Source organism: Miniopterus schreibersii (assembly GCF_964146895.1).
Source record: "Miniopterus schreibersii genome assembly, chromosome: 13".
NCBI lineage: Eukaryota > Metazoa > Chordata > Mammalia > Chiroptera > Miniopteridae > Miniopterus > Miniopterus schreibersii.
This window is the reverse complement of record NC_138113.1, coordinates 39,487,008-39,506,070: the sequence shown is the minus strand read 5'-3', so window position 1 is coordinate 39,506,070 and position 19,063 is coordinate 39,487,008. Positions and strand designations below refer to the sequence as shown.

The 19,063-nt window shown below is 48.3% G+C and overlaps 1 protein-coding gene across 1 annotated transcript in view; it reads left to right on the top strand.

Moving 5' to 3' along the window:
- The window catches only part of ADD2 (adducin 2), an 85,037-nt gene that overhangs the window by 34,288 nt on the left and 31,686 nt on the right, over nucleotides 1-19,063 (top strand). The window contains exons 2-4 of the mRNA XM_081157017.1: nucleotides 13,768-13,885; nucleotides 16,624-16,840; nucleotides 18,458-18,596. Coding sequence (XP_081013143.1) covers nucleotides 16,658-16,840; nucleotides 18,458-18,596 — 322 coding nt within the window. The 5' untranslated portion in view covers nucleotides 13,768-13,885; nucleotides 16,624-16,657. The remainder of the gene's footprint in view (nucleotides 1-13,767; nucleotides 13,886-16,623; nucleotides 16,841-18,457; nucleotides 18,597-19,063) is intronic.

Sequence of the window (19,063 nt, the reverse complement as noted above, 5' to 3'; positions counted from 1 at the left end):
TATGAAGCCCCAAAGAGCTGTTGTGGCGAGGCAGGCTCTTCTTGGAGTTCATGGAGGGGAAAGCTGGGAACACTCATGCATTAATCACTTTGGTCCTGACTCACCTACAGAGATGAGTAATAGCAGAAGATGCCAGTGTGGTGACAAATGAGAGGTACTGGAGCTGAGAAGAGGGCGCAAGTAAGACACTGGAGAAGGGAAAGACCTTGACCAGGGGATGAGTAGAGGTCTGGCTTGAGCCAGGCCATGCCTGGAGTTGGGGTGGAAAGTGGTCCTGTGTGTTTGTTGGGGGTGGGCGTTTCATATAGAGGAAGAGTGGGAGATGACGCCCAGTGCTAGCCTGAGGAGCTTAAAAGCCAAGATGACTTTATCCCATTGTCTAGAAAGAAATGGCATGATTCCTCTCCCCTCCCCGAGCCCATGGCACACACTGGAAATCCACCCCCACATCCTTTCCGACTGAAGGCAGAGGGGGACTCAAGCTCTCCGAAGGCAGCACCACCCCTCTGTTGGAGTGGGTACATGATATAAAGCCTTGTGACCCTCTCGGCTACAGACAACAGGAAGTTGTAGGTGGCTTTTGTGAAGCATTTTGGAGATTAACCATGTGTGTGGATTGTATTGGAGGAGAGGCCCTGAAGAAAAAAATCAGTGCGAAAATGAATGTAGTGAGAATTCAGGCCAAGGGACATCTGTGTCTTCTTTTGCCCGTTCCAACATTGGACTTAGGGGACCAGCTTTAAAAATATTTTTTTTAAACCTAGACTTTTGTAGTGGGTAAAGCTACCCCACTCCCACCCTCATTCTGGGGAACTTTTGCTAGTGGCCTCTCCCCTCTTGTCTATCAAACTGAGCTTCTCAGTACCCAGTCACTTAAGAGCCCAGGCTACATTAGAGGCCCATCCTTGTCTTCTCTTTGGACCAAGTGTTTTTCACTCCATTAAAACATTGGGGCAAAAATACTGATTTATAAGTCTCCATCCAGTTCATTGAAATTAGGAAACTGGGATTCTCTCATCAAAGTTTTCATTCTCCAGGAATTGTTCTGGGCCAGGAATGAAGAAACCTATCGGGGTTGGTTTTTCTGTTTGTTTGTTTTTTCCCCTCCTCTAAAAGGTAAGACCATTTCTTGGTTGAGCCTATTAGACAGTGATGAACTGGAGCAGTCAGAAGCCATTAGCATTGTCCCCGTGAGCAGCTGTTCAATTCAGAAGCATCGACTGAGTCCAGGGAGACATGCCACCAGAGGTCAATGACTTGAATTCACTCTATCCCACAGCTGAAAGTTGGGCTCCTCCACTGTCACAGTGGCCCAGAATAGTGGCTGATTAGATCTACAATTTTCAAAACTTTGTTCCAGGGGTCTACTTTGTCATCGTATTGCTGCTAATGACAATATACTTTAAAAACTCTTTCTACCAGCAGCATCAACATCACCCAGGAGTTTTTGAGAAATGCAGACTCTCTGGCCCAACCCCAGACCCGCTGAACCAAAACCTGCAGGTTAGCACCATCCTCAGGTGATTTGCATGCACATTAAAGTTGTAGAAACCTGAGATAGTTCTGGAGGCCAGAGTGTGAAATTAAGGTGTTGGCAGGGTTTTGCTCCCTCCAACAGCTCTAGGGGAGAATCCTTCTCTGCCTCTTTCAGCTTCTGGTGGCCCCTGGAGTTCCTTGACTTATGGTCTCATCACTCCAATCTCTGCATCAGTCTACATGTGGCCATCTTCTGTGTGTCTCTGTCTTATAAGGACACTTGTGGTGGGATTTAGGGCCCACCTGGATAATCTAGGATGATTTTTATCTTGAGATTCTTTGCTTAATTACATTGTCAAGATCCATTTTCCAAATCAGGCCACATTCTCAGGTTCTTGAAGTTAAGACATGGATTTTTTTTTTTTTTGAGGTGCAGTGAAACAGCACCAGGTGTTGGACCTCGGACCAGCAACCTCAGTACTTGAGTTCTGGCTAAGAAAGAATTCAGAGCAAAGATTCAAATTATAAGAGAAAGTTTAGAAAGTCACAGAGATAGAAGAAGTGAGCAGTAGAAAAGTGGGCTTAGGAAATGAGTTACAGAGGCAAAAGAAGGGCCCTTGGAGCTTAGGGAGAGAAAGAGAGAGAGAGAGAAGTGCTTCTTGAGAGACAAAAGAGGGAGGAAAGGCACAGATGTGCTCTGGAAAAAGAGAAAGAGAGCATGCTCGGGGTTCCTGTTTTAAGAGCTTTTATCTGGAGATCTCAGGGGAGGAGCTCAATATTCATCAGTTTTTCAGGTGTGCCCCCTCAGAGTCGTGGTTTCCACTGATTGGCGTCAGGGCAGGGGGTCATTAGTCAATGCAGCTGGTCCCGATGTCAGCCATGGTGTTGCTCCTTCTGATTTTGCAGCTTTTCTGGACCTGGAGCTGAAATACAGCTGAGGCCTAGATGTCATCTCCAGGGGATAGTGCTTAAGAGAGTGGTCGTGCAAGGGCTTGTAGTTTTGCTGGTTGCTGGGCACCTGGGGTTCTCCACCCTGGTGACCCTCTGAGCTGCCTATGGTTCCTACTCTGCTCATGCCTGTCTACCTACCTACTACAGTTCAACCGACTACAGTTTAACCCACTACAGGCTCTCTTGGAACAGTCCCAGACAGTGTTCTTCTGAGACCCTTGCCAGTGCTCACCCTCCTCAGCTGGTCCCGCTTGGTGTTCTGATTTACCCAGACTGCTGAAAACTGCCCCATAATACCAGCATGATTGATGACTCTTCATGGACATTGTCCTATGTGTTTTTCATGGATGAACCCATTTGATTGCAATAGCCCTGCGGGGTTTCTACTCCCACTTTACTGATGAGGAAACTGAGGCATCGGGTGGTTCAGTGCCTAGCTGTGAGACTAGTAAAGGCAAACCTGGGATACAAGCCAGGCAGTCGGCACCAGAATCTGTGCTTTTTGCCATATGTAATAATTCTTCTGAAATCATGGAGGGCTCAAAAGGTGGAAAAGATGACACCAGGGTCCTTTATCCCTCTTCCCAGGGAGGCTGGTCACAAAGAAGGCCAAGGTGTCCTGTCCCCACCAAACAGTGCGGGGAGGTTGGGGGACACCCCACTCTGAGTGGCTATTTATTCTACCCCAACCCTTTTTCATTTAACACTGTATAGGTACTTGCTTCCATGAGGCAGCTTGTCCTGGCTGAATGCTTTGGGGAGGGGTTATTTTCAAAGGAGCTCTGTAGATGAATGTGTGGTGTGGCTTATACACTTCTAGTTCGCATCATGCCTCGGGCTAACACATTCCATTTGTTTACTAACCAGTATGTAAAACTTCATTTAATTTGCTTTAAATACCCTTGTTTCGAGTGGTGCAGAGTGGGATCTCCCCTTGCATACACCCTTCATGATTCTGGTTTGCAGGCCTCTGCCACCTTCATCTTTCCCAGATTGAAAATCTCACGCCTTTCTCTTGAGTTGCAAGCTTGACTGTCAAGAAGGATCAGGAGCCCTTCCCAAGGCACGAGCATATCAGATGGCTGGGCGCAACCTTTTGTTCCTATAATAAATGACCAAGTCAAGGGGGTCAAGAAATTAGCTGAAAAAACCTGCAGCCCAATCCAGACATTTTCACTAGCGATGCAATTAGCACAGTGACCAGCACTGTAAGCTCCAGATTACCTGCTCAGATGATAAAAAATGGAACCCCCATTTAAAACTGCATATCAGCCAAAAAATCTACCTGTGTCTTTAATACAGAAATTCAGCAGCAAACATAGCCGGCCTAATATCATTAAAATCGGTTTTACAGATTCGTTGACATTCCCTTGGGAACACTTGATGAGGCAGTTAGCCCAGATGTATTCTTCCTGGCGAGATGGAAACCAGACTGTGATTTTTAAAATTCAATTGTCACAATGTCAATAGACCACGTGAAGAATGATTTAATGCTAGCGCCTAACAGTTACTGAGTCATTATTTGGCAGGCCTGTGCCCTTGTCTGCTACCTCATAATCCTCTGAGGAGGTACCGTTTCTCTCTCCATTATACAGATGAAGAAACTGAGGTCTAGAGAAATTAAGTAACTTGCCCAAGGCCACACGGCTAGAAATGTGCAGAGCTGGGCTTCTATCCTGGGCCCTTAATGATCTCTAGAGCCTGGATTCTTAGCTGTGATGCTGTGTGGTGGAGCCAATCCCCGGGCCCTTACTGTAATGAGATAGCTTTGGACTCCTAATGAGTTATTTACCACCCCTAGCCCTGCCGCCCACAATAGTTCTTAATTTTCCCTTTGCTTGCCTCAAATCTCTCTACTCCCAACATTGTGGAAAATGCGGGGCAGATGGGAATGGCAGATATGGGAAGGTTCTTGGAGGAAGGATCTAGGGCATGGGAGCTAGCATTTGTTAAGCACTTACTATATGCTAGCTCTTCTGGAGGACACTTCTAGCCATGGTGACTTTCATCAGCTGAGCAAATCAGAAATCCAAGTAGTGGATCTTTCTCCATTTTCATCTCATCCTATTGTCCTTTATCCTAGTCTGCTCTTCCCTTATGACATTGTGCTCCTCAGTGAAACTTTTGGAAGCTGGGCACATCAGTCTGTCTTGCCTCATAGATCTCAGGACATTGTACCTAGAAGAAGCAAGACTGACAGCTTCACCTGCCGATAAACCCTGAGCCAGGGTTCCAAGGGGCTCTCCTAAAGCCCATGGCCTATTTCTTCTGTCTCATCCCTCGGCTTCCTAACTCAGTGGATGACTTGCACCCTCCCTACCCTGTGAAGGGAAGTCCCAAAGTTGGTGACACTAACTTCTAAGTTGGGTTCCCATACTTCATTCATTCTAAGGCACACTACTTTCCCCATGTCAACATCTATGAAAATGGGATGTGTCCTCCAATTAATAATTATACTTGGCAGCAGTTTCCCTTTCTTAGTTTTGACATAATAAACATCTAAACCTGTAGAGAATTTTTGTAAGTTCACTTGAGCTAAGCTGATGACATATACTGAGGAACAAATTTTCAAAGGCTCTGGGAGGCAACCAATCGATGTGTTTCTCTCATATCGATGTTCAGGTGAGGATTTTTTTTTTTAAAGGTCATCCTTTGCTCGCCTGTGTGACTAGCCTCGCAAGTCATTTCTTCAAGCAGGAGATGCTCTGGGAGCAAGGCTGACTGAGTCTCCAGCATCTGATCACCCTCAAATTGTTACCATGATGTTTATCTTTCATTCCTTCATTTCTAAATCTTATCAAGACTCTTATGGAATCATAGAAATTTATGATGTGAAGGGTCGTATTTTAATATTTGTGGGTTCACTTAAGTATTTATTTTCTTGAGTCTGATGTTAATAGATCAATTTCCCCACTACCTAGAAATGAGTTTGATTGAACTTCATTAAGTTTCTTATAAAAGGAGCACCCACTTTATAACCTAGATGTGGGATCTGGCTCGTTTCCTTGATGGCTGTTCTTTTAAACCTCTGATCTTAAGTGGATTGATTATTGAGGTAATTGCTATGGTCAGCTTAGGGCACACATTTCCTGGAGGTATTAAAAGTCACCATTCATTATGTGTGGACCACATTGGATTTCCAGAAGTCATGTAGTTTCCTGATTATCTTTTGCTAGAAGCTATTATCCCCGTAGGTTGTATTTTAGGGGACTTGATTTCATTTTATTTGAGGATAAAGGAAAAGAAAAGCAATTAGAAATGTCTTAAGTAAAGACACTTGATGGAAAGACAAATGATCTGAAAGACTCATAAGAACCACTTACTTCTTATAATAATCTGCTTTAGGAACCAGAAGAAAAATGTCAGAAAACTATTTGGTATCCTTCATACAGATAAGAAAGGCATAGCTTCTAAGAAACAGGAGGGCAGTCATAGGAAAGAATGGACTAAGATGAAAAAGTATGAGGTGGAGATGGAGGTGAAATAAGGAAAGTATGCAACAGACAAAATGTTCAATATTATAATTAAAATCCATGTTATTTTGCTGAATTAAAATCAATGAAGTTGGAAATAACATTGACAAGCTGTCAGAATGCAAGGAAAATGTTAATAATATAACTAATGAGAGGACCAGAAACCAATATAATATTGTACATCAACTGTAATTTTTAAAAAAAAAAAAAAAATGAGAGGGCAAATGAAAAATATTAGAGAACAGAGATTCAACATATGGATAATTGGTGATCCTGAAGGAGACACTGGAATAAGTGGAATGGAAAAAACAACCATAGTTACTAGAAAACTATCTTGAGCTAAAGAAAAGGTGTGAATATGTTCTCAGGGCAGGCTACCTGCTGTAACAAGTTCGGAATCTCCTTCAGCCACACCCGGTGCCTTCCACTGGTGGCTGCATCATTCCAAGGGTCCCAGCGTTTCCACCGAATCCTCTGCATCCAGCTGGGAGGCAAAAAAGGAGAAAGTGCAAAGAAAGCACCTCTGCTCTTAATTCCCTGGGCTACAGGTGACGCACATCACTTCTGCTTCCATTCCATTGGCTTACATTCCTCGTGGTCTCATCCAGATGGAAGTGGGGCTGGGAAATGTGGGAGCCCAGGAAGAACAGGAAGTGGGCTTGGTGAGCACATGGCATTGTCTTTGACACATGGATATGCAAACACACACACATGGATACACAGAGAGAGCTTAAAATAGTTCGTTCTTTAATATCTTCAGGATGAAATTCAAACCATACAAGATCACAGAGAGGATCATAGAGAGGAGTGGAAAGTATAACAACATGCTTCGTATCTTTTCCATCTTGTTCCTGACGCTCTGCAGTCTGAGCCTCACTTGTCAGACTTTTGGGCTGTCTCCACATAGATGTCCAGAGGCCAGCAAAGTCCCCATGTGAGCCTTCAGAAGCCCCTGCCCTTTCACATATCTTCTCCCGTTCCCACCTTAGCCTCTTCCTGGGCCTACTGACTTGTCTCCCTTCCCTCCCCCAAGCCAACAAGTTCCAGGTCTCATTGGAGTTGTAAATTTTTAGAGCTTTCTCAGTCTGGAGAGGGAAGGGATGGTGTCAGATTCCCCTCCAGTCCTAGATGTAAGGTGTTCTTCCAATTTTCTCTTATGCCCAATTAGTAAGAAAAATCCCCCAACAAAACAACTTTGACCTTAATGTGCTAAAAGAGCATTTATTTCTACCTCTGTGGCCTTGCATATGGTTTATTCTATTAAACATAGACCGACCAGCATCATCCAATAGCTGTTTCCTGGCTTTCTTGACTAGGGGTAGGGATGGGGACAGGGTAGTCCTGCCACATGGTTCAATGGATTACAGTTTCTTACTTTATTGAAGGACATATGCTCACAGTTCAGGCCAAAAAGCAGAATCAACTGTTTTATGCTTGAACTTGACCAAGGTGAAACTTTTCAAAATATAGCTCCATTGGTTGTAGGTATAGTCTGCCCAACCGCAAAAGGTAGATAAGATGACCCCTTTCAAGTATCTGTGACTAGATTCTAGCACAGCCTGAGGTGTGGAACAGTGGATTGGAGGATGTGTCAGTTCAATTAGACAGCCTATTTGATGAGCTTTTATCCACATTGTATGCAAGTTTGGCTGACCTTTTCACTGAATGGACTGAGTATTTGAAGGTTGAGCCCAGCCATCATGCTAATTCAGCATTGTCTCTGCATCACCAGGGCTTCCTGAATCCCTTTTTCTTTCCCTGTCATTGAAGGCATGACGTCCACATGGCTTTGTGATTTGTGGCAGAGGTGCCTGACAAGCGGGTTGAAGCTCAGTGCTGGAGCCTAAGGTTGAGATCTCCATGGAACCCACTATTCATGAGCCTCTAACTGAAGCACTGTTGTCCCCCCTGGACCTTTTGAGAGCAGGGATTGTGAATTACATCCTTTGGTATCCCCCTGCCAGAAATAGGAACCAGAATTGTTGTTTAAGGTGCTGGCTAAAACCTTGGAGCTTCTTCCAGGAATATGGTGCCTGGGCCTAGGGTTATGACCATTTGCTGATGTCCACTTGCCATCTTCCTAACAGGCTCTTTGCATCTGCTCACTTTCATTTGGACGAGGGGAGGAAAGTGTGGTGAAGTAAAAAGAGAGAACAGGTTCTGGAACCAGGTGGAGTCAAACCAGACTCTTCCCTTCACTAGTTCTGTGGCCCTGATCAAGTCACTCGATTTCCTGGGTCCTCAGTTTCCTTTTCTGAAGACCAGGATGATGGGCCCCTCACTGCAATGCTGATGAGAGGGCCCAGCTCAGCACCAACACCTACTTGGGTTTAACAGCCCAAATTTTGTTGATTCAATAATGTCTTCATTAAGAGTCTAACTCAGGACTGTGGCCTTCATAACTGTGGATCCAAGGTTTCTAGTCTCCTGTTCTAAAAAATATTGAACACTTTCATTTATTTTCAGTTTCCTGTATTGTGTTGAACTTAACAGTTAATTATGTGTGTGTGTGTGTATCTGAGAATGAATGTGAGAGGAGGTCTGAAATGAATGTGTTTAATGCTTCTTGGAAATATATATATTTCGCCTTAACAGACTGTGGGCCTCTAACAGGCAGGAGCAAAATTTCTTTTCTTTTGGGAATCTTCCCTCTCATGCCCAATTCCTGTTCTTACTTACTCGTGGGCACCAGGAGATACTCAACAAATAATTGTGCTTGGCCAGTGAGAGGGAGTGGTGAGAAAGAATGCTGGGCCCATTTGTCGCACAGCAGTGCCATTCCTGGAGAGAACAGAAGAATGGAAAATAATACCTACCAACCATTAGGTTTTGGGCCCTTTGCTAGAAGGCTTTTAAAATTCACTGGCCTTCACCACGAAAGTATGCATCTGAGACGCTCAGAAATGAATGCTTCTTAGGTCTGCAGCAGTCAGGGGGTTAAAGGATTTTCCAGCCGAGGGGTTTCCAGAGATGGGCAGAGGGAGGCCTGACCATCGCCTTCTCCCTTTCCTCTTTTAAACTATTTCTGTCCTGAATGGTTATGACAGTTAATACGTAATGTAGAACTTTGAAAAAGTCAGAAGCGTGTGAAGAAGCTGATGATAAGCTTCACCCATCATTCCACCACCCAGAGGTGCGAGCTTTCTCTTTATCTGAAGGGGCCAGGCAGGGTGTGGCCCAGTCCTTTATTCAACAGTCTCCATTTACTCTGCTAAGTCGCAGCAGCGAGGCTGAGCCGGCTCCTTCCTCACCTTTGGAAGTCATCCAGTGATCGGTGAGTTTGGGTCTGACTTCCAGAGTAAAGCTTGAAGAAGATTCTATGCTGCCTGTGTCTGGAGCTGACCCATGGGACTGGGGACCAGGGCTTTCAGAGACTGGAACCACTAAAGGGGTGGCCATGCCCAGTGCAGTGATAGGAGCAGGTGGGAAATGACAACTTGATGCATCTTTCCACTTAGAACTCAGGGTGCCGGGTGATACAGATTGTCTGCTCCTGTCTGTCACCTCCCGTTGAAGTGGCAGGAGACAGTCACCGCCTTTCCTCCGTGCTCACAAGCTGACAGAAAGTCAGGCAACTTGGGCATCTGTTGCTCCCCTTCTAGACCTTCTGTTTCTTTTATAGCTACAAGGAATGACCCATAGAAATGCGATTTCATACTCCAGTGATCACATATACCTGGTCTTCAGAGGAACAGGGAAGAAAATTCCCGATGACAGGGACAAGTCCTTCGTGACTTGCAATCTCCAAGTACTCTCCAAGGACTGGGAGTCCCAGAGTCCTTGCTGAGTAGGTCAGGAGTGTGAGGGCGCAAACCGGAGATGCCGAGAGGGAGCTCCAAGGCTCCCCTGAGCAAGGAGCAGAGGGTCCTGAGGAGGGGACAGGGGACAGCTCCTGGAGGGGAGAGGTAAGAGAGACAGATGAAGGGAAGGGCTGAGCTGGGAAGAGCCCAGGGGATTGGGAAGAGCCCAGGGGATTGGGCATGAAGGTGGTATATAATATTACCTTCTCTTGTCTCCCCATAATCAATGATATACTGTGGAGTTGAACTTGGTAGTTTGAGAGTTGTAATCAGTTGATGGAATTCTGCTTTAAAATAGGCAGGAGAATGGGTGCCAGAGGGGCCCAGCACTTGGGTTATGTAAGAAAAGAATGTTTTGTTTTAGAGGAGCGGATTTAGGCACTAGGGCACTTGCCCTGTGGCCTTCATTAACAATCAGCACCTTACCCTGAAAGGGGCTGCTTAGGGACCATCTTCCCACACTATACCATGAGCTCCCCTTGGGCCTTGCTCACCTCTGGGACCCCAGGGCCTGGGTGCTGCTTTGCTGAACCAGCCTAACTCCTCCCAATTCAGTTAGTTGAGTTTTCAGTCAACTTACATTTATTTAGGACCTACCTGGCACCAAGTCCTATGGCAACATGGGGAATAGAGAAATGCTGAAGACATAGGCCTTGCCCACCAGGAGCTCATGGTAGTAGATTGTTACTATTGGGCTGTAAGTGGGATGAAAGAGGGGAGTGACAGTAACCTGAGAGCCTAAGGGACTAGGGTGTGGGGGGAAGGCTTCTGAGAGAGGACAATCAGAGCTGAAAGGAGAAGGCAAAGAGGAAAGAGTGCTCCAGGTGAGACCAGCATGGACCATCCACAAGGTGGGACCAGCCTGGTGCCTTCCAGGTCCTGGGAATAGCCCCAGAGCACCAGTGACAGGCCAGGAGGGTGGGGGCAGACACTGAGAGGCCCACGGGGCTCGATGTGCCAGCTAAGAGCCTGGACCTCATTCAACAGTGTGGCAGTCCTCAAGAAGAAGAGGGTGGCCAGAGCAAGAGAGCCACAGCCCCCTAGTCCCCTGGTCAGGATGGGTGGGTTTGAATTTTCAGCATGGAGCATGTGTTTGGTTTGAAAAAGTGAATTCAGAATTAAAATTTTATACTTGATAAATGTTAAAAGAATACCTGTCACTTTTGTAATACAATCTAAATTTGACCACATTTTAGCCAGAGGAGTAGGAATTAGAATAAAAAAGGTAAAGCAGCACTGGCCCGGGTGACGAGTCACTGATGAGTGTTTAGCAGGGCAGTGACAGGCATGGGCCATATTTGTACCTTTAGAGCAGAGATTCTGGCTGCTGACTGGATGGAGGGATGAGAGAAGAAGGACTGGGCAGAGGCCATGAAGGGATGGAGAGATGTGGGCTTGATTCAGGGTGTGGTGCTCTGGATGGGAGATATTTAGGACATAAAACCAGAGAACTTAGTGACAGTGGGTGCGCAAGATGAGAGAGGGAGGGGACAAAGCTGCCTTCAGGGACTCCCTAGGGGAGTGAGGGGAGCTAGTTGGGTGGGGGGCAGAGAGGAAGGCCTGGCTGGGGAAGGAAGGCTCTGGTGCATGGTTGGCCACAGGTCAATTTCAAGGTGGCCGTGAGACATCCAGGTGGGCAAAGGCCCCTAAGCACCTGTGACTTGTCCAGGTTTACAGTCTAGTGGACAGCCAGCTAGAGTTGGAATCCCGTATCCTAACTCTTCCACCTCCAGCCCAGCTCTACTGCACACTGAGAGAAGGGAGCAGGCAGCCCAGGAGATTTGCCTTCCAGGGGGAGCCAGGCGCCTTGTTCTCACTGTATGGGGTGCCCTCCTCTTGTTTCTCAGCTCTGCCCACAGGGCCTGGGTGGCTGGAAGCTGGGGCAAGCTGGGCTCTGGAATCACATGCAGGGGAAACCAAAAGCTAAGTGGGTGGCGATGCTGGCGTTGATACCATAGCAGATGCAGGCTCAGAAGGTTAACAAACCCGAGTCTCCAGAGGCTCACCTAGGGTGGCAGCTCTGCCCAAGGTGCTGGACCCTCTTGAGTGGCCCTGACATCAGGCCTCTTTCTCTTCTCTTTTCCCCATTAACCTTTAAAAGACGGCATTTAAAAGACAGCATCATACAAACTCCATATATTTTCCAGGATCAACTGTACAAATAATGGTTTCTTTCCTTTTGCCTGTAAAAAAGAACGTATATGCTTAGGTTTCTGAGTATTTAACCTTTAAAAGACGGCATTTAAATTCCATCAGCATTTAAATTCGGCCAGCGGGACCCACTCCTTGCCGGGAACTAAAGTTCCCTTTCATCAGATAAAGGTTAAGACTTGCTGACCCGGTGCCTGTCCTGACATTGCTTAGGCTGACTCTGTGATCAGAGATTTGAGTTTTGGTATCACAGGAGAATGTTTATAAGTAACACATTTGCCTACAATAATTCTCAGGGCTGCTTTCATTTTAATCAAGGAATAATCCCATAAACCAAGGAATGAAGCTCTAATAGTGGAATGTCAACACAGAGGAGTTTGGGATGGGAATTTTTGTGTACAGTGTTTACTTAGTTATCTGAGGGTCAGATGCCTGTTTCCTACATGAATGGTACAAGTCACTTCTGGGGCAGAGGAGTAATTCTTTCAATGACATAAGAAATAGTTCAGACTCTGAAAATTCAAACTTTAGAAGGCTAAGGGACAACCTCACACTTCAGTGGCAGGAGCTACAGGGGAAGGGGAGGAAGCTGGTGCTTCAGCTAAGACAACTTACCTAGCTGCAGGATTGGTCCTGAGGGAGAATCAGTGGCCACCTAGCCAAAGAATAGCATCCAGAGGTATGTCAGCGAACCCCACCTTGGAGCCAGCCACCCTGGGAAGGAAGGTTCCCACAGTGGTGGGCATTGAACAGAAGCAGCATTAAGTGGTGGTCGTGACCCTGTCCTAGCTAAAAATAAGACCAACGGGAGAAGGGCTGCAGCTGGCCACTGACATGCAGAGCATAGAGAATAGCTTTTGGAGGCCTCTATCTAGAGTCCCTAACTAGAGGCATGAACATCGGGACTGGGCTCAGGGGCCACCTTGGTACAGAAATGCTGAGCCTGGGTGCCCTGGTGTCCCAGACTCCCTCAGGCACACTGTACCTACCAAGATGAATTCTCCTCACCCCTCTCTGATGAGACAAGTCCTTCCAGATGCTCTGCTCTGGGCAGCACATGGTCAGGGATGGAGCTGATCTGGCTGGTGAGGCAGGATAGGCAGGGTTTGGCCCCCAGAGCCAATGGTGGGGTAGGGTGGAGTCAGGGATAAGACAAGCTTCTCTGGGCCTGAACAACAGTGTTCCAAGTGAAAATGGACAGCTGTCACTTGCCTTAAAATAATTATTTTTCAATTATTAATCCTTTGAATACCTTGAGCCCCAGGATTTTTGGAGTAAGTTGCCCTTGTTTGTAAGATATTAACAACTTTGCATTCCTCCTGCAGTAGTACTTTATAGCCTATTACCCAGGTATGGTAGGGGCCCTTCTCCCCCTTGCACTCCAGGTGAAATTGTCTTGAACCCACCAGTTCCTGGCCTGGGCAACACCAAACCCTCCCCCTTGCCTGGGGTGTGATATTCTTCAGGCTTCTTTTGTCTCTTGGCCTACATCCTGAAATCCCTCACACCCCATTTGTGAGTTTAGTAGCTGTTAGTGAGGTACTTGGGGGCGGGTGTGAGGAAGGTGTCATATCCCTTCTGGTCCAGCAGCATTCGGCTCCTCTGGGCTCCCCTCCAATCCCTCCACCAGCAGAGCAGCCTCCTCCTCTGGGCCTCCCTGGCCCACCCTCAGCAAAGGGATTTTCCATTTCCTCTCTCTGAAAGGAATTTTGAGGCCAATCATAAGGATAACAAAGCTTTCTTTACCTTTTTTTGGACATAATTTGCTTTTAAAATAAAAATTCATTAAGTTCATTTTAAAGAATTTCCCAGCAATCCTTAATATAAATCTTCACCCAGTGGTGCTGTGAAAGCAGGTGCCGGAGCCATGGCAGTGCAGACCAGACCCTGATATCTGTCATCTTTGTGTTTTCCAGTTTCCGCCCAGACGTTTGAAATCCTATAGATGTGGACAGCGTCCCTGAGAGCTGAGCGGGGCACACAGGCTGAGCACTGAGAAGACGCAGCCTGGGACAAGGCTGGTCCTGCCTCCTGGTAATTAGTCGGTAGCTTTGGTGGTGAGGAGGGCGGGGCACACTTTTTGGTTGAGTCTATCTCACCAGCATGAGCTTCTAGATACTCAGGTCATTGCGTGAGCTCCCCCAATCCTGCTCACTCAGGAGCTACCCTGGAATCTGATGGACCTTAGAGGTCACTAGTCCAACCCTCCAACCAGGGAAGAAGCCCCTCTGCAGCTTCCAGAGTCACCCTGATGCCAAGGAGAGAGCTCCCCACCGAGGAGGCAGCCTGTCTGATCTTCCGGTTACTGAGCAGACCCTGCTGGTGGAAAGTTCTCCCTCGTTCCATCAGCTAGAATCTGCCTCTCTGCAGCAAATGCTGGCTTTTCTGGCTCTGGATCCTGAGGCTCTTAAGGAATCAGCCCTCTTCCACATGGTAGCCCAACAGATATGTGGGGACAGTGGAGTGGAGGAGTGCAAATCTGGAAACAGAGACAGGCCTAGGTGAAACCCAGGCTCCACTGTTGTCTCTGATCTTGAGCAAGTTAGTTAATCTCCCTGATTCAGTTTCTTTATCTGTAAACCTGGGACAATAATGTCTGCCTCATAGAGTGGTTCTGGGACTGAAAACAACTCATGAATAGAAGCTGCCTGCGACTGTTGTCACTAATTCTCTGATACCCACTGGGTTTCCTACCATTCATCTCAGCTCTGACACTACCCAGAGTCAAAGGGCACACAAGTTAACTGCCACAAGTTAAAGGGCAAGGTTGCCCACGAGATGGCCCCTGCTTCAGAGGCCAGCTACAGTGGGGTCCCCGGGACACCCGCACTTCTGAGTGACTAAGATGTAAGTTTGGGAGTTTCCATGTCTCCCCCTTCAGTTTCTAGAATTCACTAGAACAATCACAGAATTCACTGAAGGCACTGTAATTGTTATTACAGTTTTATTATAAAGGATCCAACTCAGGAACAGCCAGATGGAAACAACACAGAGGACAGGGTTTGAGGCTTGGAGACGTGGTGCAGAGCTTGGTGCCCTTTCCTTGTGGAATCCGGGTGTGTTACCAGCCCAGCACAGCCGTGTGCTCACCAACTAGGAAGCCTCTGTGTCCAGAGGTTTCTAATGGGGGAGGGGGCTTGGGGGTCACTATTGGAGAGGGGGGCTTTATTACTAGGCATAATGGTGTAAATCATTATGATTGAACTCAAGCTCCAGCCTCTCCCCTTCCTCTGTGGTTGGGGGTGGGGCTGAAGTTGCAACCCCCTAATCAAGCGCTTGGTTTTTCCTGGTGGCCCGTCCTTCCCTTGAAGCTACCTAAGGGCCCACTGTAAGTCACCACATGAGCATAAACTTTGGTGAAAGAGGCTCAGTATGAATAACAGAAGACACTTCCAATGTCTTTGGACATTTTAAAAACTGGGGACAAGGACCAGATATATTCTTTACAATGTCACACCTGTGCAACAAATGCTGGCCTCCTCCGATCTTCAGCACCCTGCTCACTCTCTTTCCTGTGACCTCCAGGTTGACATGTCCCACTATCTGCTCAGAGAACTAAGCATCCTCACCAGTCTTTTCTGCATGCTCTTCTTTTTGTTCATATAGCTCAAGAGTAAATTATTTTTTGGATGAAAACATATAATTACAGTTATTTAGTGTGCACCTGTTTACAATCGAATCATAAGCCTCTCGTTACTCGAGTTCTTAATGCTATGATGATGCTAGCCTCTAAATAACATAATAAGAGCAAATGCTTAGTAGCACTTGCTATGCACCAGGCACTATTTTAAGTATGTACTTCATATACACTAATCTAATCCTCAGAACAACACGAAGAGGTAGCTAAACAGTTGCAATCCCCACTTTACATATGGGGAAACAAGCACAGAGAGGTTAGGTAACTTGTCCAAGATCACACAGCTATTAACTGACATAGCTGAAATCTGAACTCATTGTCTTTCTCCAGAGTCCATGCTTTTAACCACTAAGCCGCTCTGCACACAACTTTGGTCTCCTAGGTAACATTGCGGGAAGGGAGGGAAGGAGCATAAAAGGATGCCTCCGGTTCACAAAATCAAAGGATTTGAGCAGGCCCCTGTGTCAGGGTGAGAGAGTCAGTGCTTCCATTTCCTACCCCCCACACAGGGGAGCACCTCTGGAGCAGCCCTCCAGGGCTAAGTTTTAAGAAATGAAGGCAGGCCTGGGGACATGGTGGTGTGGTCCATTAGGCCCAGAACCTCTTTGTTCTTGGTGCTTCATGGAGTGGAGAGCTACTTCAGAGCCTTCTCGGGCCCCTTCCTGGGAAATGCAGCCGCTCCAAAGGGAAGCCGAGAGAATCACCCCGTGCCTGCCTGGATCGAAAGGATTCAGGGCAGGAAGGCTGTGCTGGTCAAAATCCTAGTTGTAGAGAAGCTGAGAGTTCAGGTGGTCCTGGAGCTGGTGGGACCTGAAGTTATAAGGGACCCAGGGTTTTCCGGGCTCACATCCAATGCACCCTCTGGGAGGGGTTGCTTCTTGCTATTTTTTAAAGGCTTTGAGGCTGTGGAAGTGCTGAGGAGTATTAAAAGGGGTGGGGTACAGTGGGTGATGCCTCGGGAAGAATTTTGGCCTGCAGCGCTGTCTGCCCAGAAGAATTGGGCGGTGGCTGCCTGTCTGCGCGGCTCTGCTGCGTCCCCACCAGGTTTGCCCTTGCAGTCGCAGGGCCCTCTGCTTTAGGACACGTGAACCCCGATGGGCCTTCAGCCCCCCACCCCCTCTTGCCTTCCCCGCAGGGATCCGGGAGTGGATCGCAAACCCACCAGCACAATGAGCGAGGAGCCTGTCCCCGAGGCCGCCTCCCCGCCGCCCCCGCAGGGCCAGCAGTACTGTGACCGCTTCTCTGAGGACGACCCCGAGTACATGCGCCTCCGCCACCGCGCGGCGGACCTGCGGCAGGACTTCAACCTGATGGAGCAGAAGAAGCGCGTCACCATGATCCTGCAGAGCCCGGTGAGCGGGCCTGACCCCGGCCGGGGGGGGGGGGGGCTGCGCGGGTGGATCCATGCGGGTGAGCCTGAAACATAACTCGTCTTCCCCTTGCTCAGGGTCCCAGCAGTTAGACAAGGCTGTTTCATTCTCTAGTCACTGGGAGATGGCAAAACCTGGTTTAGGTGCTGGTGGTTTGGCTCCCTGGTGGGAGGAGGTGGGTCTAAGAGACAAGAGCCCCACCTCGGTTTCCAGGGCCCCTTCTGAGCCTCAGTTTCCAGTCTTTCCTCCTCACCAAAAGCTGTTAACAATGAACAAGTTTGTATAAACCAAAGGCCAGCTGAGGGTGCCACGCTGAAGGTTTGGGACTCCCCTTCCTGGAGACCAGAAAGAACTCACTGGCTGGCATGCATGGGGTAGGGGTGAAGAGAGCTTGGAAGCCCCAGGAGGTGGCGGGAGTGGAGAGTTCAGGGGGATCACGGGACAGGGACATGGGAAGGGAGAGCAAGTCAGGATCATCCCACTAAAGCTCCAGACAGGTCAGTTGGTGCCTGCCTGGCATGGACACAAAGCTCATCCTTGAGGCAAGGACAGAATTTGGGCCTAATGGGCCACTGAAGTGGGAGGGTGGCACACGCCCTTGGGCAGGGTGGGGAGAAAGAGCAATGGGAGTCTGAGGGCAGTAGAGCTAGGGGTATTCAGGAAACAGTGCACCATCCTAAGGGCTGGGAAGTTCGGGGATAGAGCTGGCATCTCCAGGTGCTTGCCAGGATGAGCTCTGCCTCAGCCCCCACTGTGCTTTGGGGAGCCAGGGCATTACATGGGTCATGTGTGACCCTAGCTGAGAGCACACAGTGAATGTTCGGGCCTCACAGAGGAGCACTGAGGGATGGGCCTGAGGTCCCGGTGACAGGTGACACTGTGTTGGGGAGCCTGAAGGAATTTAGGAGGTGCTAAAAGCATTGGCTTGATAGAAAAACCCTAGAGTGTGACTAGGAGGGATGGCAGGTGTGGGAGGAAAAGTGACAGTTAGTAGCAACCCAGGTTTCAGGCCTCAAAGGATGGGACTCTATTCTCAGGTGGGGGGGATGGGAGGAGCTCAGGCTGTGTCCTTTTATAGATTCACCAACACTTAAGCTGCTTTCTGCTTCCTCCTGAGTGTCCACTACTGCCACCTGGTGGACAGGCATGCTTTGTTCTTAGCCCAATGGTTCTGAAAGGCCAGGCTTAGAGTAGTGGGACATCAGAAGTGGAGGAGACCTGAGGTCATCAAATCCTTCGGAAACTGAGGCCCAGAAAATCCATAGACATGGCTAATGAACAGAGAATATGGCACAGTTCTGCTTTTTAAAGTGTCCGATGGGGGTGGGGTCTTGACTATCAGACACAGGAAGGACCTGGATCCGGAGTACTGCTCACAGGGCAAAGAGAGCAGGATCCATTCCCATAATCTCCCCCAATAGCAGTTTGGGGAGGCTCCTAAAACCCCAGTGGAATTCCCCAATGTCCTTCAGGGCCCAGAGATCCCAAGAGTGGCCCTGGCTTAGCTGACCTGGGGCGGGGTGGGCACTTGGAAGAAGGGCCCCCCGTCTCCTGCCTGAGATGAACTGGGGGGACCAGCGCCTCTGGGCCTGCTTTTAGTCTTTCAGGGAGGAGCTGGAAGGCCTCATCCAGGAGCAGATGAAGAAGGGGAACAATTCCTCCAACATCTGGGCCCTGCGACAGATCGCGGACTTCATGGCCAGCACCTCCCACGCAGTCTTCCCAACATCTTCCATGAGTATGTGGGGAGCAGGGGAGTTGCCAGGAGCAGAGGGTGGGGGAGGTGGGGTGGAGAAGAGAGAAAGGAGCAGCGAGAAGCAGCGTGGTTGCCAGGCTACCGGGTGAGTGCTGCAGTTGCATTAGTAGACCTGGGAGAGCTGAGCGGCGGCCAGAGAAGTACCTGGCTCTGCTGATGCCATTGCGACTTAAACACCCACAGGAGAATTATCCCTGATGCCCAGAAATAGGAGAGGGGAGGGGGTTGTGGTGACTCAAGGGAGAACCTGGTTCTGGTTCCGCTGGGGGGAGGGGACAGGATAACTCTATGAGCCTTGCAATTCAGGGTTCCTTACATGGCCTCTGCCTGAAGGCCCAGGAGTGGAGAGTGGAGAGTGGAGAGTGGAGAGTGAGGATTCTGCTCCTTGATAACTTTAGCTATGGGTACAGAACCGAAGAAAACATCTTTCTGTGCTAGCAGCATCCCCT